This window comes from Morone saxatilis, unplaced genomic scaffold (assembly GCF_004916995.1).
Source record: "Morone saxatilis isolate NCDOM2014 unplaced genomic scaffold, NCSU_SB_2.0 Contig16, whole genome shotgun sequence".
NCBI classification, from domain to species: Eukaryota; Metazoa; Chordata; class Actinopteri; family Moronidae; genus Morone; species Morone saxatilis.
The window spans coordinates 14,914,740-14,937,348 of NW_023339718.1; the positions used below are offsets into that span (position 1 = coordinate 14,914,740).

Consider the following 22,609-nt stretch of genomic DNA (forward strand, 5'->3'; position numbering starts at 1 on the left):
CTCCCTCCGTGCTGTGTGTGGTAGATGACTGAGTGAGGGGGACAGAAAAGGACTGGAAAGACCCAGAGGTTGGCACCGATTTGAGAAGGGCACTCAGAAAGACAGGAAAAAGTGGTAGATAGAGAGGAAAGTGAACAGAAGGAGCAGAGGGAGAAGACAGGGTTCGGCCCTGGCTCTGTCGGACAGTTGGTGCAGAGTTGTGGAGGGGGAAGGGGTGGATTTTAGGGGGAGGGGTGGCTGGGGGAGACAGAGGGGAACATGCTTGCTCACTCCTGAAGTGTCAAGAGTGTCTACAGCGGGTCTCTGGAAAAAGGAGAGTGAGCGCTGCAGTCTGTTCAGCCTCTGGGAAATGGATGTAAACTGAGGCGCTGTAAACACTTTCAGCTGTTTGGATACATTTCTTTTCTTGAAGACCGACCAAATCATGGATTCTGACTCTGATTCTCCTTTCAACTATTCCTGGCCCTCTTTTCCAAAGATGAGGATGCGCAGGAAGACGGGTAAAAAAGGTAACACTGAACGGTACACTGATTGATAGATATAGGAATCTTAATTTATTTATAGAAGAATTATCTTTCATACTGTCACACTGACTTGGTTGTATGAGTGTCCATAAAGGTTGATTAATTTCACAGACAGTCAAATATTCTTGGAATGGAATTACAGACAATGTTGCTGTTATGTTAATTGCTGCAGTGTTTGACAGACATACAATGCATGTGGGTGACTCAGAAAGAAAGTGGCCAACTTGTTTACACACAGACTGTTTCTCAGTTACATCTCTTTTCTTATAGCTACATCATGGCAGAATCGTCTGGCCACTCACTGTGGAACAATACAGTTAAAATTAGACTGTTCCCATTACACATGCTTATTCACAGGCCTCCTCTGCAGCGGCGAGTCAATCAGAGTGAGATAACTGCATGTTTGCCAGTGATGTAACCTGATATGTGACAGTATGTTGGGGAATGTCAGATGTCTACTCGAAGCTTACTGAGTGCTGTGGGGCTTTTTGACGTCCTCAGGCCACACAGTTGTGTGCATGAATGAACCCTGCTGAGGAGTCGTGGCTTCATGTGACGGCTGGGATCCATGAAGTGCAAAAGTGAGACCCAGTGCTTAATATGTGCCTTCATATACCTCTATTAAGGGACCTGCAGTTGATAATCATAATCAGTTTTGGTGTCACTGAAGTGTCCCTGGGGGTCAAGTTTAGTGTTTGCCACAGTTTAATGAGAAACTGAACTAAAATTAAGTTAATTCTGCTGCTTAACCTTGGCATACACGTTGGTTGCTCCATAATTAGTCATGGGAGAGCTGAAGTGAATGCTCAAAATAGTGCAAAATTCAACCAGAATAGTTAAACAGTTCATTGCTTGTGTGCAAGTGTCTGTGTGTTTTTTGGGAAGAGAGACGGAGCAAGAGCGAGAGACACAGAGGAAGATCAAGTTACTGCCATCTCTGTGTCATGGCTGAACTCCAGCGCTCTTTTCCTCATCTTTCACCATAAACCTCTGCAAGATTATCCATGTTATTGCCTCTAAATTGAGATTGACATCTGCAGATTTTATACACACCGCCTGTCTGTGCTGTTCAGCTACAGAGCAGAAACAGCGGCGCTATATGACCTTTTTAAACCGACCATATATTGTCCAAGTGGATTTAGACATGTTCAGAAGTCAGAATCTGAAGTAAAACGGCTCTGGTGTAACAATGCACCTGCAAAGTGAAATGTGATTTCAGGTGTGTGGAGCCACAAGTTTATTTCTTCACTCTGACGACTGATCGCCACTCACTCTGGGTTTACACCTTCCTGGATGTCTTGGGCCGGGTGACGCACTCAAATGTAAACACAGCGAGAATGCACAATGTGATGCTTGGCCTGGGATGTTTGACCGCAGGTGTCATAACTCAGAGTGGGTTTGTGGATTTTGGTGGACAATTGTTTTAATGATTTAAACGGCGCTCCATGAACACTGAAGTGGAATAATTACCTCTCCACTTTTATGAGGTAATAACACCCTCTGTTGTGATTCTTTTAGACTCTGTTTGTTTTTTTACTCCGCTCCTGATTTTTTCCCAGCTCTCTCTAAAGTGACAGTTGTTTAGTGCAGTGCTTCAAAATCAACTTACATCATAAAAGAAAGGACAGCATGGACAAATAATGCATTAATACTTATAATAAACAAGCCTGAGTGTTAACACAATTAACAATTATGATGCTCTGTTTATCTTGAACTTTTTGTTTTGCCAGCACACCAGCAGCCTCCAAAGAGAGAAAACCTTGAGAAAGAGCCCTTGTGACAACCGCCCCCCCTCATCCTGCCTTCCTCGATCTCTCTCTCCCAGGGGTGTGCATGGGTTGAAGGGTCACTCTCTCTGTTTAACTGCCCTGGTCTGGAAACCTGGCAGTGACTACGGTCTTTGTCTGGGTCTCTGTAAAGCTCAAGCTCTCTCTTTTTCTCTCTGCTGCTGCTCCAGGCGCTGCTACTGTATAGTGTTGGCTCTCGCTCAGGGACATGCTCTGAATATCACATCACATCCAAATATGCCTTCTGTGAGCAAAATCCCATAGAAATAGCCCCACACATTGCTCTGCATTCCTTAAAATCTTCTTTGAAATGGCTACCTGTGGACAGCACTCTCTGTCTCAGCGATAAAGATAGCTTCTCTGGCCGAAAGATTGATTTTGTGCAGCTCTAACTTGTTAGTAATATGAACTCCATGCTACTCTGTTATCCCCCCAGTTAACTAATGTTAAACACAGATCTCAGTGCCTGACAGTAATGTTCACTGAGGCAGTGTTTATGGGTCAGAGGTGTGTGAATGATCAGGCCCGTGGCAGCCAGCTGTGGCTTTGGACCCAGCCCAGAACCTTAACTATTAGTCCTGTCTGTCAAGCTCCTTAAGTGGGCTTATATGAAACACTGTCTGCTTTCAAACGGTGGTATGATCCACATCAAGGATCTGATATTCGTCCAAAACTGATCCTATGATACATATTAGAAGGTCGAGGCTAGTAGAAGGTGACTTTGTACTTTTTTTTTTTAATAACAGACAAACAGGTTGTAAGGCTTATATTGTGCCATCTTCTGCTGTTATCAGAATGTAGTACCTTACAGCGGATTTACGTCCTGGGAAATACGATGCAGTTCGAGCTCTGGACATCCTGCAGTGCTTCAGCTTGAGTCTTTACATTTGATGTGGATGGAACAGGGATCATCTGGTGTCCTCATCAATGTCTCCCTGTTGGCTCTCAGATTTATTGGACTCACCGTCTACAGGAAGCACAGCCAATTGTTGGTCTGATTTATTCTCTGCTACAAATGCTGTGCTTCTCTTCTTCTACGCTGTGGTGCTGGCAGCTTGGAAACTATGGATAAACTATGGATTTGTTTTTTCACAGAGGACTGTTAAGTCTAGATTTAATATCTGCTTGAGGAGTTTAGGTGGAAATGACAGTGCCATCGACATGTATTTGCACCTCTGGCCTTGTTGCAGGCAAGGCATGGCCAGCGTAAGGTGAGACTGTCATTAGGAACATAATAATATAACTGAACTAATGAGGCTTTCTCTCCTGGTTAGAGTGACGAGTCGAGCTGTTGTTCTGTTTTTCCAGGGAATGCTTCTCAGGCTGAGAAATATCCTTTTTGTTGCTGGACTTCACATGCATAAGGCTGTCATACCTGTGAGCAGCTGAATTGAACCACAGTCTATTTCTGCTAACTCAGAAGCTCCACTGAGTGGGAGTTGGTTGATTTATAAGTAGCAGGGAGGGTAAGTTCCTTGTAATTTGGTGATGTTGATTGGAGTGAAGGTGGGAGTTTGAAAGCCTCAAAAATTTTCGATGCTTAAAAGATCAATGACGGTGCTTTAAATGTTGATGTCAGTTCCTCAGAATCAAAGAGCAAGGGCTTCTTTCTACATTGGATCGTATCTTTCTAGATTATTTTGCGCTAATGTTCAGCAATGAGATTGGACTGATAACTCACTCAGACATTGTTTTGTACTGTAATACCCACTGGAAAAGTAAGTTCACATACATTTGTCACAAACACCCTAAGCCTTTGAGTTTTAAAGTTAACTCTTGAGCCTTATCAGCAGACGGAGCTTGCCATGGAAATGTAGATGTTCAAATTTCCATTTTATCTGAGCATTTATACTACTTTTCGTCCATGTCGGCTTTACAGTTGAGTTCATTTTTTACCTTGGAAACAGCCCTTGACAAATAGTCAAATATTAATAGTCCAGTGTGTTACTTTTAACATTCTTTACATTTACATGCTAAATTGGACTTTTAGTATATTAGTGTTATTTCTTCTTTCTTCACAAATTCACTGTGCAGTATGATGTATGTACATAGTTTGACACTAGAAGGATGTTTTTCACATTCATCTGCTGAAAGTGGAAAGTTTCTCTGTGCTCATTGAAAATCAGATTTTAAGGGGCGGGCCTACGAGCCAGAGTCCAATTTGCAACTTGCAAAGTGTCATGTAGAAACTTGAAACTGCCAGCGCACATACACTGAGAATGGATTCCACAGACTATTTGTATATGTCTTAACACATGTCTGGAGGGGATCTTTAAGTTATATTTCATCCTGTTGTGCAAATAAGCTTGAACAATACTGCGTTGCATATATGTCTCCTCAAAGATTTGTTGTAGTAAGCGCTGTAACTATTACCTTTCAGCCTCTTTGTGCATATCTGTAGGTTGTTTTCTAACCTGAAATATTTTCCAAGAAATTGTGTTGTGGAGAGGCTGTGTTTTGTGCAGAGCAACATCCCAGAGGGAGCTGTATGTGTTTTGAGAGCAGGGGTGTTTTCCTCTGTTTAACAGTAAAGCCAGGCTACTGCTCACAGTGACTCTACTGTGTTGAAAGGGTTCCTCTCAATGCTACTGTGTGCTCACCAGGAGTTATTTCCACTCAACCGCTGTATCGAAGGCAGGGTGGGGAAGAAACATGCCTACAGATGCCCACTCACGACTCCATGCACACCCATTCACGTGTGACACACACACACACACACACACACACACACATATACAGGGACTCTTGGTCCTAAACAATGATATGCAACTGCCCAGGATGTCTATGTCACTTCCTGTGTTTGTGAATTATTTGGTGTTGCTGTGGAAACCAAATGTAATATTGAAAAATCCCCCCTCTTTCTTTCTCTCTCTCTCTGTCTCTCTCTCTCTTTATGCCCCCTCCACCATGTAGAGAAAAGCCAGTCCATAAGGGAGAGTCAGGCCTCTTCACCAACTCTGGCTGCAGCTGCCAGACTGTCAGCGATGATACATGGCAAAGACCGAGTGTACGCCAACACCATGCTGGTGGACCAGGTGAGTCGAAAATTAGTCTTTCTTTCTATTCAGTGTAAGTAAAAAAAATCTGTGTAAATCAGTTACATAGTATAAAACTAAAAGCAGACTTGGCTCATATGATGTAAAATGTTCCATTACAGGAGCTACAAATCAGCCTGTGGAAAGGTTCCTTCTCATTCCCTTGACTTGTCTGTTCCAGGTGGATGACGCTGACATTAAATACCGCTCTCCAGGGGAGGAGGAGGTAAGCCCCGTGGCCCACATTGGCAGCCCATGCTGGGAATCCTTCTCCCTGACTCCCCCTGATTCAAAGAACTGCTCGCAGAACTGGCACCCATCCTCACCCCATAATGGCGAAAGAGGACTTCAGGGCCCCGGCCGGGAGAATCACAGAGAGCGTGTTTCTCCCCCCTCTCCTTTTGCTTCCTCCCCGTCTTTTCCTTCCTCCCCGCTGGCTTCCCCGTTCCGATTGTTCGAGGGAACACAGAGGCGTCAGGCGCAGCAGTGCCTGCCAGTTTCTCCTGCTTTAAATCGTAGAGGATGCAGCTTGACAGAGTCGAGTCGGGGCCTGAGGTAGGACACTGTTAATGTTAATTATTGAATAAAAAATCAAAGGCATACAAATTGTGAAGTATTATATTTAATTAACTTTTAATATGGCTGGTTGAGTTTTTTTATGTTAAAGTGAGACAACAAATACTCTGCATTATAGCAAACTTAATTCCTTGAGTTTTTGGAAAAATAAAATCAGTGTACAGATTTAGAAACTTGTTGTGTGATCTTGATAAGAAACTGTGACTAACGCATACTAGGACAATCAAGCATCATCTGTTTGGAATTTTAGCAAAAGCATTTCACAGCATTACACATTTTGTGCAGCGATATTGTCTGTGAAGGTGCGGAAAGTGACAGGAAGCCTGGACACAATTGAGCTGTTTGTGTGTTGAAGTTGCTGAACATTCCTTCCAGTTTCCTCAGTGCTGCAGGATCTTCTTTGCGAGCACTGGAGCCGGCAAAATGTTTCACAGTTTAAAGCTTAAATATTGCCTGGATTTTGCCATGATGACTGTCCATGGTGATTTTTAAGATCCAGGCCATCTGCGCTTATCTGTGGTAATCATGGACACAGAGTCAGCATCTTATCCCCAATTAAGTTACAGGCCAGTCGAAGACATCATGATAATGTTGGGGCTGGGTGGATATTTAAGAGAGGAATCTGAATTGAATCTCTTGTTGTCTTCAACTGTAGTCTAATTCCTAGACTTTTTGACAGCCAGCAGGATTTTTTTAAGTCCAACTTAATGTAGACTGAATACCAACAGTTCACTGAATTTTGTGCATTTACATCTATGCTTGTGTATGTGTGTGTTTGTGTGTAAATCCAAGTCTTGAGTGTGACAGTGGAGAAGAGGACATACTGGGACATTCGTACCCTTGCTCATCTTTAAAGCAGCAGTCCTTCCTGCGATCCAGCTCAGGAGAGGAGAGGGACTCTTTTGACACGTCGCCAGACTTCAACCGAACACACTCAGACAGCACGCACCAATCCACCAAGGTACACCCTGATTAGACATGTATTAAATAACCAGCAGCAGTGTTTTTCTCCATGCACAGTATGTGGATTCATCTGTGGCCTTAGTCAGAATTCTTCCTGGTTTTCTCATGCCTTTATTATAAAGATAAAAACACGGTCTCTATGACTATATTGGCATTTAGAAAAGAGATTTAAAAGTTGACAGATAAGCAGGTCACTTATGTAGAGTCTGTTTCCACTGATATGATGTACTGAACACACATTTATCAATCTTGTGTTCAATTCTTAGTTAAAACTTTAAAACATTTGGCAGCATGTTTTTAGTCTAAAAATATATTACAAGCATAAAAAAACACAAAAAACTTATGCCATACAGAAAATGCAACTTAAAGCACTAAAACATTCACAGCATGTCATACAGACAGTCACCAGTTGATAGTCCAGACCGTCAACAGCGCAATAAGGTAAACAAAAAGTCAAATATATGGAGTAGATCTGCTAGATCTTACAGCTCTGTCTGATCCGTTCCTTCTGATCTGCTTTCTCATCCAGAACCCAGAGGAAGCCGAGGTTCGTATGCGCTCTTACTCCTACTCCTCCCCCAAGGCAAAGCCGTCACGGCCGCTGCTAAACCGAGACGCAGCCATCACTGACCTGGCAGAAGGTGAGTGAACTTTGACCCCTTTGCCCTGTGACCTTTCTGTTCCCAGGAGTCAGCTGAATGGACACATGTGCCACATGTCCTAACAGGGGGCAGACCAGACAGGTGTCATAAATCAATTGAACCTTTTATAAAGTGTATGCGCGTTGAGTGTCAGCTATGCTTTGATACAGCTTCGCTACTCACATGTATTTATGAGTACATGCGAGTGCGCAGCATTAAGGCCGTGCTTTGTCTCATGTAGATGGTGCATTCAGCAGCGGTAGTCGTTCTCTACTTCAAGCTTTATCTCTCTCTAAATCCCTCTCTCGTCTCAACCATGTTAGTAAGTACAAGAACACGCGTCAAACAGCAACCTTATACACTGGTGATTGATCGGTGAATACATTTCAGGGTGTGTTTCTGCTCTTTCTTGTGAACCGTGGGATAAACTGGTGATTATCAAGAGCTGCACAATTAAAGGGCATATCTGGTTTAAACTTTTCACAACCCAGTGTAATTTAAAAGTATTTGTATACAACATGGTACTGGAGTAGAATAATTGAAAATGTCATGTTATAGGAAGAAACTAAATCATTTTGCTGCATGTTTTGCTGTAAAATGATTTATCTAAATAATTTGATCACACAGTTTTGCAAAACACTGATGTTTCTCATTGTGGCCCAAATTGTGCACCCCTATATATGTGGCAAGGCTTTGTATTTGGTGGTGAGTGCGGCACTCATAATGTGCAATGCACAAACCACTGTCTCAGAGAAGAACATATTGATTGTTATTTTGAATTGCTGGGAGATCAAGAGCAGATTTTCTCCAAAGCTTGATGTCAAGCCTTTTTTCTTAGTAATAAAACAATAGTAATCCAAACTCTATTCATTTTAATAATGACTGACAAGTGGAGGTCTGAATCTTTGGAAAATACTCTCTACTTAACTTTTAGAGATCATCTGAGGGAGGAGTTGTTTCTACTCTGAGGGTTCTGTTTTGCTTCGATTTTGGTACATACTTTTTTTTTTTGTTTCCCTCTTGGTTTTGATTTTCCATCTTCGGTGTCAACTGGTTTTTCAAGGCAAAACTCTTGTGCTTTGTTTGTTCTATCTCGGTGGGGGTTTGCTGGATCCAGATTGTTTCAGGGACTCTTGTATTTGCTTCTAACTCAATTCTGATTGGGGATGATGGTTTTTAACACCCTCGGCTGATTCACTCAAAATCTATAATAATGTCTTCGCTTTTATTGGCACGTATTTCTGGCTTACTCATTTGCCTGTCCCTGTTTCTCTACCTTACAGAGCAGAGAGCCTTCAGCCTGTCAGAGACTCCCAGAGAAAAGAGGTAAAACCAGTGTGTCATTTCCTGAGCTCAGGAGCAATACACTCAACTGTTCCTCCCTTTTTAGGCATCCGTGTTGACCAGCGGTTAGACATTGGCTTAGATGGGCTTACATGTGTGTATGTGTGCGGTTTGCATGTGTATGTGTATCTTCAGTATAAAACCTGTGGTTGGGGTCTGAGTGTACAGGATGTGACATACTTCCTGTCATAAGGCAAGGGCCAGAATACGCTCTGATTGCAACCTCAAAATAACCCTGAGTAAACAGCAAAACTTTCCTGGACTCCAGACCTTAGAAACATTCAGATAATGTCTAGACTACATCAATGATACCGAATTTGTAGTATGTACATACTGTAGTCAATATAGACTAGCCGTAATGAATTAACATTTGCTTCACAATCCTACCATGTGGCAATCTTTTTTCATTTCGTAAATGCCACAATCCATATCCATCTTACAGCTGATTTCATCTCAATGTCTCATAAATTTATCATGCGCTAATACATTTTGTTTGCTAATAACAATGCATTGCTAACAGAGGAAACATTTTAGAAGATCATATTAGGCAATTAGATTGTTGTATTATAATAGAGCATATTAATACTACAATATTCACAACACCAGCCTGATCGGACTAATTTTTGTCCCTCACAATCATTATCCATCCAGCATGACCAGAATGTGGATGTTGCTAAAACAGTCTGTAGCACCAACATCCATTTGAGTATTCACATGTAAAACCTGTAGTCATTTCTCTTTTCCATGCACACTTTATTAGGCCCAGAAACTGTGTGTAGACTCTAATCTCAGATGATCATATGATTAACATTTTGAGTCTCCTGATGAGCTGAAACACAACAATCTGGTCTGAGGTGTGTTATATCCACGCAGGGTTTTGGGTTTCTGTAAGCGGGCCCAGTCAGCAGAAGAGGAGAGCAGCGCATCACTCCAACATCTCACCCTCACAGAGTTCCTCAAAGAGTATGTTTTCACCAAAATGGCCTCACGGCCATGCATGTGTGGCTTAACTCATTCTAACCGCTGTTGTAAAACCATTCCCCCAACTCCTCCATTAACCACATGGATTCTTTGCAGCCGATTTAGTAATGAATCCTCAGAAGCAGACTATATTAACACTTTTTTATGTCAGATTACAGTATAGGTTTGATGTGACATTGCATGTTTTACGTTTTGTCATTGTTGCCTTTCACCTAGAATGTGTAATGTAACTAGCATACATTGCTGTCAATAGTTGACACATTATTAATTGCATCTTGCCAAGGTCACACTATAAATAGCATCCACTAGAGTCCATAGTGACTTCCAAGCATGCCAAGCATGTTGTTAAGAGTAATAGTCTGTAGACCAGGGGTCCTGGAAGACTGTCTGGACATTCTTTCATTCCAGCATGACACCAATGTGCCTTATTATCCAACTCTTCTTAGAATAATAAAAGTACTCAAATAATGATTAGTTTTATAAGGAGTGTGCATGTTGGGCTTGAATGCTGCAGTCTTCCACAGGGCAAAATAATGGTAGAAGTTGAAGTGATCACCGTTGACTGAAATGTTCAAACTCAAACAGGATCGAGGATGAGGAGTGGGACAAATACATAATCCCGTCTAAGGTTGAGTCAGAGAAGTACAAAGTCAGCCGGACCTTCAGCTTCCTCAAGAACAGGATGTCCAGCACTCGCAACAAGACCAAGGTGAGGCCACAAAGAGAAAAATATGATTCCTGCTTTCCTGCTGGCTAAGATTTCACCTACGTGTGTTTAGAACATGATTATAGTAATCCCTATAGTTGAATTATATATATAATCCCTATAGTTGAATTATATATATATAATGTCAGAGCTGAAAGGCCTCCCAAAGTAGCGCAGTAAAAGGTTTACCACCTCTCAGACGGGCCAGGTCAGGATTCCTGTGCTGGGGAGCTTTTGTCTATGCCCGGTGCCTTTATTTGGTGAGGGAGAAGATTCCCTCTCCTCAAGTCTTAGCAACGGGACACAGTGAAAATATCCTCTTACATAATGCGTAGACCCCCTCCACACAGCGTGAGGAACCAAAACACATTCCATAGTATACTCTCAATCTTATAAACACGAGTGCATGTGTTCAAGAACATGTTTCTATGCATGTACAGGCGCATTAACAGTCAAATAACAAACATGCACTCTTAGACTTCCTTGTAAACTTTGATAAGAAAATAAACAATGTACTATCACACACATACAGATAGGAATCCCCCTAATGTCTCCCTAAGGGTAAAGCACCACAACAGCAACCAGTCTCCATGAACCTTAACAAAGTAAACAGAAAAGCTCACTCAGAGGCCCCTTTATCTCAACTAACTCCACTTTAACAGGTGTGTTTCAGCAAGAAGATGACTGCTGTACGCCTCTTTCTGCTGCTGCTCGGAGTCGTGTTATTTCTACTTTGGTGGTTTACATGATATTGTGGCATTAACTGCAGTAAATGTCAGCTGAATTAGCGAGTTTAAAATATTTATGACTTGTGCTTCAGGTGAAGGGGAAAGAGGTGAAGGAGGGAAAGGAGAAGTCCGGAGCCGCTAATGGGCACCAGTTTGTTCCTGTGTCTCCATCTGGTCCCGCTCTCTGTGTGGCCTGTGATAAGACTGTTTCTGGGAAGGAGCTGTTGCAGTGCTCCAGTAAGTACTGCACTGTCAGTACTGTTGTTGTTTTATGTCTGTAGAGGCTGGACTGTTTAGGGTTTGTATAAACCTATTCGCACGTGCTGCCTTGATGTTTTGTTTAGCAGAAGACATGAAGTCAGTTTTCTTCCTCTCACAAAGTCAACATCGATCATGAGGAGCAGGGTTTGACAGCCATCTGGGTCCAGAGATGTGGTAATTTTTTTTATTAATGGTTAACTGATGAAATTAACTTGGATCTCATCTGCCTTTGTCTGTAGACTGTTTCCTGAATGTCCATAAAAACTGCAGAGAGTCTGTCGCAGCCTGTGGAAAGGTAACCACTGACACCACGTACCTTAGTTCATCTCATTTTTAGAGGGAGGAGTCAGACTTGGGCTTATATTAAAATTTTGCATGATGACAGTTTTCTACCATTAAAGGGGCATTCCACCAATTTTACACATATAGTTCAGCTTACTTGTAACGGTTAGAACTACTCACACAGGTGGATAATGTCTTTTGTGGCTTTGAAGAAGATTTGTCAAGTGTGAGAAAATAATGGTTATCTCTGCTTGAGGTCTAACAAAAAGATTCTGTAGATGCCATTATGAGAAATGTAGGATCTAACATTATTAGCATTTGACCTATACTAGTAATTTCAATACAGTATAGGTATAATCTGTAACTGTCACCCAATCATGTCCAGTGGTCTGAGCTGCACTGTGGCAGTCAACATCCCCAGTTCAATTCCTGCTTTTGTTGTGGGTCAATCCCTCCGTCTCTCTTTGTGTTTCCTGTCACACTCTTCTGTCCTGTCTAATAAAGGCAAAATGCCAAAAAAAGAAATAAATCAGCCACTGAAGTAGAGGCAGGCGACGAGGAAGTGGGTACAGGAAGAGTAGATTCCAACACTTGGTGACAAAGGAACTCCTGGAATGTGTTGGACATCGCAAACTGATGATGTATTACAAGAGTTGTGGGGGGTTCTTTCAAGTTTTGTTGTAGACATAAACTGACTCCAGTATTGACTGAATTTGTTGTTGCTATGTTACTACCACAACAACCTGATATTTAAAGCACAAATATGATGATTTACAGCTGCTGATGTTAATATGATTATGTGTTTCTTTAGAAGCCGCAGGAGAGGAATGCAGTGCTGATGAAAAGCAAGACCCTGTCTCTCCCACAGAGTGAGTCAGAAATTATGGCATTCCCCCCACCCACTCCCATAGCGTCCTCCCTTGGTCTTTGATTACGTTTTTTACCTGTCCTCCCTGGTTTCTCCTGTATTGGATTAAGAAAGCCATTGCTCCTCACCCCCCACTCTCCCCTCTTCCCTGTTTTTCTTTCCCTGCTAAAAAAAAGTTAAATTTTAATCTGTCTCAGTGGGGGATCTGGCCTGGATTGTGTTTATGTGTGTGTTTGTGCATGAGCACAGAGGTTGAGTGTTTCTCTTGCACTGACAGGGTCATTTCATTTCTTAATGTGAAGCTCTGTGTCTTCACTGAGTGTTTGATGTCTGACAAAGGTGTCAAGGTCAAACACAATCATCTTTAATTACTACAACATATTGTCACAACTGTGGGCTGCATGCCCAGTTAAACAATGAAAAATAACAAATGCAGACCTCCTCACAGCGTTATAATCCATGTACTCCTGGTCTCTCCTCCAGACTCTGTGAAAGACAACTCTCCAGCCTCCATTTTCTCCTCCTCCTCTTCACTTCCGACGATGACCAGAGAGAAGAGAGAAACAGTCGCCCCTCTCTCCAAAAGCCTCTCTATCTCTATAGACAGCAGGTAGAATGGAAGTGTTCCTGCTATTCATCAACCAATACATCAGAACGATATTTGAATTTGCTATATGACCACCACTATAAAAACATCTGTAACACTACAGTCTATTTTATTTATTTATTATTATTAACCAAAACTGATTTCAGTGAGCTTTTGTATCTATAAATTTCCAGGAAAACACTGAATAATTGAAAACAATGAGATCTTGAATATTGGCATAAAATATCAGCAAAATGCGACTTCAGTCTCCAAATAAATGCTGAACTCCCATGTTCAGATCTGACTTGTTTTGCTCCTGTACAGACGGCTGAGTGATGCAGCAGGGGCGGACAGTGAGTGCAGTGTGACAGCTTGCACCAACAGCTCATTGTCTGATGAGGGAACACCTGTCACAGAGACTCCTCCGTCAACCGAGCCGCCGATCACCACACAGGGTGAGGAAGATGAGCTTACATCACAGCCTCCGCACTGTCACTCCTGCATAACATAAAATAACATAACATAGAATATTACTGTAGACTGTAGAAAGATACTTTACTGTTCTTGCAGATGCTGTTGATGCTTCTCTACTGAGCGACCTGTCAGCTGACCTGCTGGGACTTGAGGTGGAGTCATGGAGTCTGGCAGTTAGTCCGGAGTTTTGCAGGCAACACGACAAGCGCACAATTAAACGTCAGGATGTTATTTATGGTGGGACATTTTTCTTACATACAGTATTTTTTATGAGCATGTCAAACCTCCGCCAAATGAATCACACTTCATCAAGGTTGCTCACTGGGAGGGAAGCAGACTTGATTTGGGCTTGATTTAAATTACTTAAAAAGCTGGTAAACATACACAAAAACAGTGTATACTGTGAAAACTGCCAAGTTGGGAGCCCACAAAAAGATTTATTACACAAATGTCCTTTCTTGGAAGAATTTGTTGAAATTAGTTACCGAAACAATTATTTAGCCACTTTTATCCCTTGCGGTTTGGTTCAGCCAAACATTATTTTGCCAGAGTAATCCCATTGCCCACGGAGGTTTATTTCAATAAATGAGATCATTTCAGCCATCTGCACCTATAAACATGCACATTTATTTCACTACCCACAATGCACTCTCACTGCCCCATGTAGAGCTGATGCAGACAGAGCTGCACCACATCCAAACCCTGACGGTCATGTCGGAGGTGTTCAGGAGAGGCATGCTGGAGGAGCTGCAGCTGGACTGGGACTGTGTGGCCCGGATCTTCCCCTGTTTGGACTCCCTGCTGCTCTTTCACAGAAACCTCTTTGGGGCGCTGCAGGAATGCCGGCAGGCCGCAACCCAACCTGAGAACCCCCGAAATTACTTCATCCGTCAGATTGGAGATGTACTGCTTCAGCAGGTTGGTGAAGATGCATTTGTGCACATAAACACACACAGATACATGTCTATAGTCAGTCTCTTATGGCCTCTTTCTCAGTTCTCAGATGAAAATGCTGAGAAGATGAAGCAGGTGTACGGAGAGTTCTGCAGCCATCACACAGAGGCCGTCAATGTCTTCAAAGAGCTACAGCAACAAAACAAAAAACTCCAAAACTTTGTCAAAGTAAGCTTCTTTCAGCTTCAAAATAAGCTTTTTAAATAAGGGTTTTACAGTAAAATGTCTTGATTGGAGAGGTACTCATTTTGGTGTTTCCCTCTCTGCAACAGCAACAGAGCAATAACTCTCTGGTCAGACGGAGAGAGGTACCAGAATTCATCCTGCTGGTCACTCAGCGGATCACCAAGTACCCAGTGCTATTGGAGAGGATATTACTGTACACTCAGGGTATGTCAGCTCTACTGTGTCCGAAACAAAATCACAAATATATGCAACTCTTAAATCTGTCACATATTCTGTGAAAGCGACAACACAAAGGAGAAGGCAAAGGACATTTTAATGTTCCTGCATTAGAAAACTCCATATATACTATGATATATACTTTATATATTTATACTATAATTGGTAACATGATTGCATGTTTCAAGTCAGACTACTCCAAGAAAAGTACTACTATGCAGCTAGCTACTATATTGATTACAAATAATAGGTGGTGTCCATTGTCAAAGTGTCATACTAACTGAAACTGAAAGTTTTTACAAATGATGAGAATATGATCAATTTTGTATTATCCTTTTTTTAGTGATAGATGATGATGTTTTTAAATAGCATGCTTGAGAATGATATTTACCTTTCATGACTCAATCAGTGGTTAATGGATAAAGAAAGCCAATCTGTATAAAACTGCTATGGATGCAGACGTGTGGAATATAAAAAGAGCCTAAATGTCCTCAAATTACTTAACTTATTTTTACTTTGCAGGCTGTCTAATTGAAAAACAGTGTTTCATACAGGCTTAAACATTATTTTAATGTGACCTCTCTTTTACCCCTTCCCGTCCCACACAGAAGGAAGTCAGGAACACTCTGCACTATCAAGTGCCCTGGCACAGATCCGTGACATCATTGCTGCAGTGGACCTTACTGTGAATAAGTATGAGAAGTGTCAGGAGCTGCAGGAAGTGCTGGCACGGCTGGAGAACAAGAGTTTTGCCAAGCTAAAGAACGGCAAGGTGTTTCGCAAACAGGACCTGCATAGCAAACACAGGGATCTGCAGCATAAAGGGCTGGTCTACTGGAAGACTGCCACTGGACGTCTAAAAGGTGTGTATGAGATCATCTGTGCCACAAGATCTTTTGCATTCAACAGACAACCAATCTACATGTAATTCTCCTCTTCATTTTCAGATACGCTGGCTCTCCTGCTCACAGACGTCCTGGTTTTCCTACAAGAGAAAGATCAACGCTTTATATTTGCTGCTGTGGTAAGTCTCGACCGGCAGAATACTTTGAAATCAGAGACACCTTGTCCAGCTGTCTGTCTATGTCTCGCCATCATTTAGCCCATCTTCACGGCTTTTAACTGCTTTTCAGGACCAGAAGCCTCCTGTGATCCCTCTGCAGAAACTCATTGTTAGAGAAGTAGCCAACGAGGAGAGAGGGATGTTCCTTATCTCGGCCTCCTCAGTGGGACCAGAGATGTATGAAGTTCACACAACCACCAGAGACGAGAGGAATGCATGGATGAGACACATACGACAAGCTGTAGAAAGGTGTGTTTGTGTGTGTGTGTGTGTGCGTGTGAAGTCTACAGTGTTTGTCAGTGTTTATTATGTCAGAGCTTCTATTCAGAATCAGTGTGCACGCACTAACCAGGCACACGTGTGTTACCAATTATCTAAACTACTACCTCTACAGTTGTCCTGAGGAAGAGGAGGAGGAGGAGCGAAATGCTGAGACAGAGGAGGCCAGGCGAGCAGCAGAAGTGAGAGTTCAGAAGATCACCAAGTTCCAAGGCAAGATAACATTTGTGTTTCCACGTGCACATTTGATCTGTTAGCTGAAACGTCACATAAACAACAAGCAGTCCTAATCTTAGTGTTTGTTTTGTGTAGAGACACTGTTGGGTCAGGATCAGCAAATCTGCAACAGCCTGGAGGACAAGCTGCAGCTTTACGCCGAGCTTACAGAGTTAACCCTCCGCTCACCAGACTCTGTATCACATCGCCATCTGCTGGTACAACCAGACACTGACAATGAGACACCAAGACAGGCTTCCTCACTGCTCACTGCTGCACTCAGAGAAGGTAGAAAAGCTGCTGTATGGCTACTAAATGGTGTGGGCTGCATGCTGCTGCATTAATGCATCAGTACAAGGACATGTTTTACAAGTCTAATGATGGTTAATGATGATGACTAGTGATTATGTTACATTAAAACATGAACATGAATAGCACACTTTGACTCTGTGAAATACAATCTATAGTATATGGAAAACACTGTACCAAACATCTCATCTAACACTATAGCATTTTATGCACAGGGCTGACCCCTTGCTGAAATGGGTCTCTAAACAAGATTCTTTAGAAGGAAACCCTGTTTTTACACGTTTTTATTTATCTTAAACAGATTGTATCTATCTCTTAAAGTCCTTGGTACATAGCCACAATACACCAATACTAGTATTTTCAATACTCAAGACTGTTTTGCAGTTGGTTTTGCTGTTGTGTGCAGACAATGCTTTATTGACACCTCCTTCACTCTCCAGTTAGTTTTGTTGCACCTGTAGACAATTTTTAAAGCAGACATTTTGATATGTCATGGCAGAAAATGGACAGCTATGATTATCCATTAATAATGGCTGCATCCTATTTAGTTTTGCCATTTTCAGGTCCCTGTTTTTGTAATGAATACTAATGCATGGCTTCCAGGGATGCATATATAAATTATGCAGGGGTGCCCTAGTAGCTGACCTGGTAGAGCGGGTGCCCTAGTAGCTGACCTGGTAGAGCTGGTGCCCCATGTGCAAAGGCTGTTGCTGTTTTTCCTGCTAGAACAAAGACAAAATGTCTGCTTGTCTGCTATAAAAAATGTCTATAGGGTCTGGCCAACCTGCATGTTTATCATTCTTCTTAGGTGACTTCCTTAAATAGCTTAGCCCAATTTAAACCTGAGCACTAATAAGCCAAAATAAGAGGAAATCAGCTCAGCACATCAGCACTGCATTTGAACAAATACATATTGAACCTTTGACAAGTTTTGACAGATATCTGCTTCCTCTGCAGCAGAGAACCTGATCGCACTTCTGCAGGCTCGTGATGGCCTTTCTACACAAAGTCAGAGCTCTCCTGTCCGAGGACCAGAGGGCTGCAGCTACAACAGTCACGGCAGCAGCATCCAGGAGTCTCCCTCTGAACGTGAGTCACAGATATACACTGTAATTAAGTTTGTCCTTAAGTGGACCTCGCTTCCCACATACTACTTGACCAATGTGGGTGAATCAAATTAATATGTGCTGGCCAAGCAGTGACATTTACTTGGACCTTTCTTCTCTTCTTGTTGCTACAGCAGATTATCTGAGCACGCTCAGTATGAGCTCCACTTCTCTTGGATCAGACAGCGAGCTAACAGGGCTGGATAGCTTGTTGTGGAGTTCTGCTATTGAGCTGAGAAGAGGAGACAACAAAGGGACACTGTTAAAGGTTCAACAATTGTATTTCCCCATGAGCAATGTTTGTTTATTAAGTAAATATGCATTACTGTTCCTCTGTAATAACACAATTTTCTGTAGGTGGCAGAGAGCGTCCAGAGTCTGACTCAGCTTCTCTATAGTCTGCAGGTCAGTAGGTTTCAGTGTCTGTGGCTGAATGCACACATTAAGCATTAACATTGAATATTAGGTATTCTGTGTGTAAATGCAAAATGGTATTAAATATGACATTGTGACTTGGGTCAGGTTCTGACAGATGCATCCATTTTGGATCCTATTAAAAAACCATGGTAGACCACTTATTGAATTTTTTTTTTAATCTTTTCTCTCTTTATTTATTACATTATATTATTAAAAAACAAAACACTGGCTCAAGAGAAAATATGTAATCTATCTAGAAAATTAGTCATTTTTTAAGTTTATTTATTACTTAAAATAGCACAGAAAGATACATTTTGACACATATTATAAGGGATTTAAAAGGATTCAGATTCAATAAGGTGTTCAGGTGTTTCCTCCCTGTGTTGTCAGGCTGCCGTAACCCTCCAAGACAGCTGCCATGAAGTCCAGAAACTCCTTCTCCAGGAGGGAGAAAGACCTCAGCTCCGAACACTCACTTCCCTCCAGAGCAGTCAGGTATCTGTCACACAATATTCATGTTAGAGTAAATATATTTCCTACTGTGCATACAAGCCCATACCAGCCTGTCAGTGTTTTGAGGTAGTTAGACTAGAATTCAGTTGTCTCTTTGTGAAAATATTAAACCGGTTTCTGTTGTTACCCAGGAGCAGGAGAAGCAGAGGAGTATGGATAAGAAGAAAGAGGAAGTAGAAAAGAAGGGCTTAGAGAGGAAGAAAGAAGAGGTGGATGAGGTGCAGAAACTCCATATGAAGCTGAAACAGGAGCAACAGCGCTGGGACAAAGAGTGTCTGGCCAGAGAGAAACAACAGGTATGCCTCATGCTGAGGTTCTTGCATGAGTTGCATGTGCTCTCATTTGTCTCACTTCTTTTGATTTTCTGTCTGTTGTTCTTACCCCGAGGCAGTTTGTCCCACATGTTTTATTTATGCCAGTTTCTGTTTCAAATCAAAGGTAAAAAGGGTAAACACCAGCCACCAGTTGATAGGCTTTACCCTCGACTAAATAATAAAAGTAATAAAAACATAGAGATTCTAATTCAATTTCAGTAGAATAAAAAGTTAAGGCTGTCACGTGTCTTTTTCCTTGTGTTTTTCTATATTGTAAGTCATTTTGTCTTGTGTTTGTGTTATATTTATGTTTTGTATAAGGATGTTGATTTTTATACTGTCTCTTCCCCGATTACATGAAGGTAATCTATCTCTCAACAAAAACTGTGAGCCATGAATTCACCTTTGCTTGATCTAATATTTGTAGAGAGTAGATATCAACAGTACTCCGTTTGCAGTTCAGATGTTATTTTGTGGTAAAATGTTGTAGCTTCCCTTTTCTTGGTGGCCTGTAGCCAATTAGTTTCTCAAGATTTGCAACATATATACTACTACTGAATTTCTTTTTTTTTTCTTCTCCATCATATTGCAGCAATGTGTTCTAATGTATTAAGGTGGAGTCTCTTCTCATCTAATGTCAGTGTAAAATGGTTTAGAAAGAAGCTCTTGTTTTTTCTCATACTCAAACATAGTCACTGTGCAGATGTAGCAACAATATCACCATGCCATATACTGCATCAACGCATCCAATGGATTGCCCCATTCCACACATCTTGCCTACAGTCTCCAAGTCCCATTCATGGATACAGTTTGAGAAATGCATACATTATTGGTTTTGTTTTTCACCATTCCTTCTACTTATTGATATTATTTTAATAGAGCATTAGACTTTCTATCATGCAGATAAGCAAGTGAGTCAGAGAGGAAGACCTTAATCGTAACCAAACACTATTCACGGTGCTTTTATTACTTATGGAGATTACCAAAAGCTGTTAAGTTGTTTTAGGGTGGATTGATCCTTAAACCGTTTCATATATAACACTCCGTTAAACACCCTGTTGAAGTTGCAAATTTTTAAAGTCTCAGTCACAGTAATGGTAGTGTGGAAACTTTATTATAACCACAGCAAGAGATCATAAGTGGCATTTGTGTTTTCAGAGTGAGCAGGAGAGTGTGCTGGAGCAGCGAGAGCAGCAGTGCCTCCTGGAGGCCGAGCGTCTGCGCTGCGAGCGCGAGGAGCTGGAGGCCCAGCTGCTGGAGTTTCAGCAAAATCTAGACCGACTGAGAGAGGGCCAGAGGAGTGTGGAGAGGGAGAAGGAGAAGATTGAAGCCCAGCAGAGGCTACTGCAGAGCTGGAGACACAACCGCCAGAGCAGCCTACCTGTAACGATACCATTGGATGGATACAAGGTAAGAAAGAGATGGGGAGGAGAGACAGGAAGTTAAAGGTATCATGATCTAAGGATTAAAAAAGCACAATAACTTTTTTTCAATCTTTTTAAATTTTTTGGCTTCTCAGGTGTCCAGCCACAGCCACAGCCGCTCAGGTAGCCTGGATGGTAACTGCTCAGTATACGAGAACGAAGCAGCTTTACTAGCCTCCCTCCAGCAGAACCACCTCCAACAGCCCGCCAACAACAACCAGCACCAGCGTCTGCTGTCTGCTCCGAGGAAGAACCATGATGGCCCTTTGCACAGCTCTGACTACACCGCCAACCTTGGCCTCAGTGCTAGTCTCTACAACAGCCTCAACACCCTGCTGAGCCAGGCACACAACAAACAGACTCCAGACGGTCTGACGTACCCGAATTACACTAACAACCACGGCTGCCTCCGGCCTCTGGACGACTCCCTCCACCCCTTCAGCAGCAGGGTCACTGCACAGCCACTAAGGACCAACAACAGTAAGTGTACTCAATTCCTTCCTATGTCTTTAGTTATCGACAGCAGATGAAGACATGCAGCAGTATTGATACACGTAGCAGTACAAGGTTTTAAGAGAACACAATCAAACACTTGGTTCTATATTCTGCATACAGGAAAATAAAACAACTCTCCCTCCAAAATATGATCTTTTTCTTAAACATGCGTTTCTGTTTTTCTCCTTCTAGCAGACTTTACCCCGCCGTTGGACAGGCGATCCCTGGGTCCCTGGAGGTCAGAGGTCACAGGTCACGGACTTTATGAGGACGACTACTCCTCTTCTCCCTCTCTTACTCCCCTCCTCCCACCGCAGGCATACCTCTCACTTGAAGGACAGAAGGGGGAGGAGGCAGGCGAGGAAAACATTGTTTATCTCTGAGAATGATGAGAGAGAAATGAGCAATGCAAGCTGTCTAACATATAACTGGATCGACAATAATATATATCTGTTGATGTGTTTGTGTATGTATTTAAGGTCATTTTTAAAAAACCTGAATATTCAAATAAGGGAATAGCTGCAGGGAGGAAGTATACACAGATACAGTATTTGTGCCTTTATCAGTGTATGTGCTAACCATTAATCATTCTCCTCCTGTGTGATGAAACCATTGTGCCTTTTAGCCAACAAATTCTTTGTAAATCAGCTTTTATACTCCCCATGTTTTTACTTCTACTATGATTGTTTTTAGTACCCGTTGCACTTGTTTGATGGCAGAGTTACCTTTGCGCCCCAAACTCTGAGACCTAAAGTAGCAGGAAATCAGGACAGAAGTTTTTCTTTTATTTTCCCATGAGCACTTACAAGAAAATGGAAATATTGGAGATGCCAGTTAAACCCTTCCCTAAGTGCTATAATTTCTCCATGTAATCTTAAATAATATTTATAAGGGATTGTGAGTATCTAAAAGACTTAGAAATATACTGATATTATTGTATAAATATTAAATATATGTATAGTTTTATGGAAAGGCTACCTATGCACACTATGTTGGAAGAGGAACTTATATTCCTATTATTATGTTTCTCACTTAAGTGCCAAAAATCTTGCTATCTGATACTGTAAGTGATTTATGTAAAGAATGGTTGTATGTTTTCTGTTCACCTCCTTTTTCGGATAATTTATTGTGTATAAATTGCTTTGTGCTGTAAACATGAATAATATTTTGTTTGATATGTGTTCTTATGTAATCTCTGTAATCAACTGTGATGTGCCATATTAATATTGTGCTGTATATAAAATTATTGTGGGAAATGTGTGTTTTCATCAGCTGAATATTTGCACATCCCTCATGGGTTCCAGTATTACATTATTACACAATACTCTTGCAGTAATTGTGGGCAGGACGACTTTAAGTGA

The 22,609-nt window shown here is 41.8% G+C and overlaps 1 protein-coding gene across 7 annotated transcripts in view; it reads left to right on the forward strand.

Moving 5' to 3' along the window:
* Positions 1–22,496, forward strand: part of LOC118325775 (rho guanine nucleotide exchange factor 28-like) — a 24,733-nt gene extending 2,237 nt beyond the window's left edge. The window contains exons 1-30 of one of the 7 annotated variants that reach the window (XM_035658590.1): positions 257–509; positions 5,225–5,346; positions 5,528–5,901; positions 6,709–6,883; positions 7,415–7,526; positions 8,810–8,852; positions 9,744–9,833; positions 10,437–10,560; positions 11,378–11,522; positions 11,786–11,841; positions 12,640–12,697; positions 13,180–13,306; positions 13,607–13,737; positions 13,853–13,993; positions 14,424–14,674; positions 14,753–14,878; positions 14,983–15,100; positions 15,721–15,975; positions 16,060–16,136; positions 16,246–16,424; positions 16,570–16,667; positions 16,767–16,958; positions 17,937–18,068; positions 18,220–18,353; positions 18,443–18,490; positions 18,893–18,997; positions 19,147–19,311; positions 20,488–20,739; positions 20,849–21,233; positions 21,441–22,496. In XM_035658590.1, coding sequence (XP_035514483.1) covers positions 425–509; positions 5,225–5,346; positions 5,528–5,901; positions 6,709–6,883; positions 7,415–7,526; positions 8,810–8,852; positions 9,744–9,833; positions 10,437–10,560; positions 11,378–11,522; positions 11,786–11,841; positions 12,640–12,697; positions 13,180–13,306; positions 13,607–13,737; positions 13,853–13,993; positions 14,424–14,674; positions 14,753–14,878; positions 14,983–15,100; positions 15,721–15,975; positions 16,060–16,136; positions 16,246–16,424; positions 16,570–16,667; positions 16,767–16,958; positions 17,937–18,068; positions 18,220–18,353; positions 18,443–18,490; positions 18,893–18,997; positions 19,147–19,311; positions 20,488–20,739; positions 20,849–21,233; positions 21,441–21,631 — 4,491 coding nt within the window. In that variant the 5' untranslated portion in view covers positions 257–424 and the 3' untranslated portion in view covers positions 21,632–22,496. Of the gene's footprint in view, positions 1–256; positions 510–5,224; positions 5,347–5,527; positions 5,902–6,708; positions 6,884–7,414; positions 7,527–8,809; positions 8,853–9,743; positions 9,834–10,436; positions 10,561–11,377; positions 11,523–11,785; positions 11,842–12,639; positions 12,698–13,179; positions 13,307–13,606; positions 13,738–13,852; positions 13,994–14,423; positions 14,675–14,752; positions 14,879–14,982; positions 15,101–15,720; positions 15,976–16,059; positions 16,137–16,245; positions 16,425–16,569; positions 16,668–16,766; positions 16,959–17,936; positions 18,069–18,219; positions 18,354–18,442; positions 18,491–18,892; positions 18,998–19,146; positions 19,312–20,487; positions 20,740–20,848; positions 21,234–21,440 lie in introns of those variants that run through there. The other 6 variants (XM_035658591.1, XM_035658594.1, XM_035658592.1 and 3 more) reach the window with 6 other exon arrangements.
* Positions 22,497–22,609: the final 113 nt, after the last annotated feature.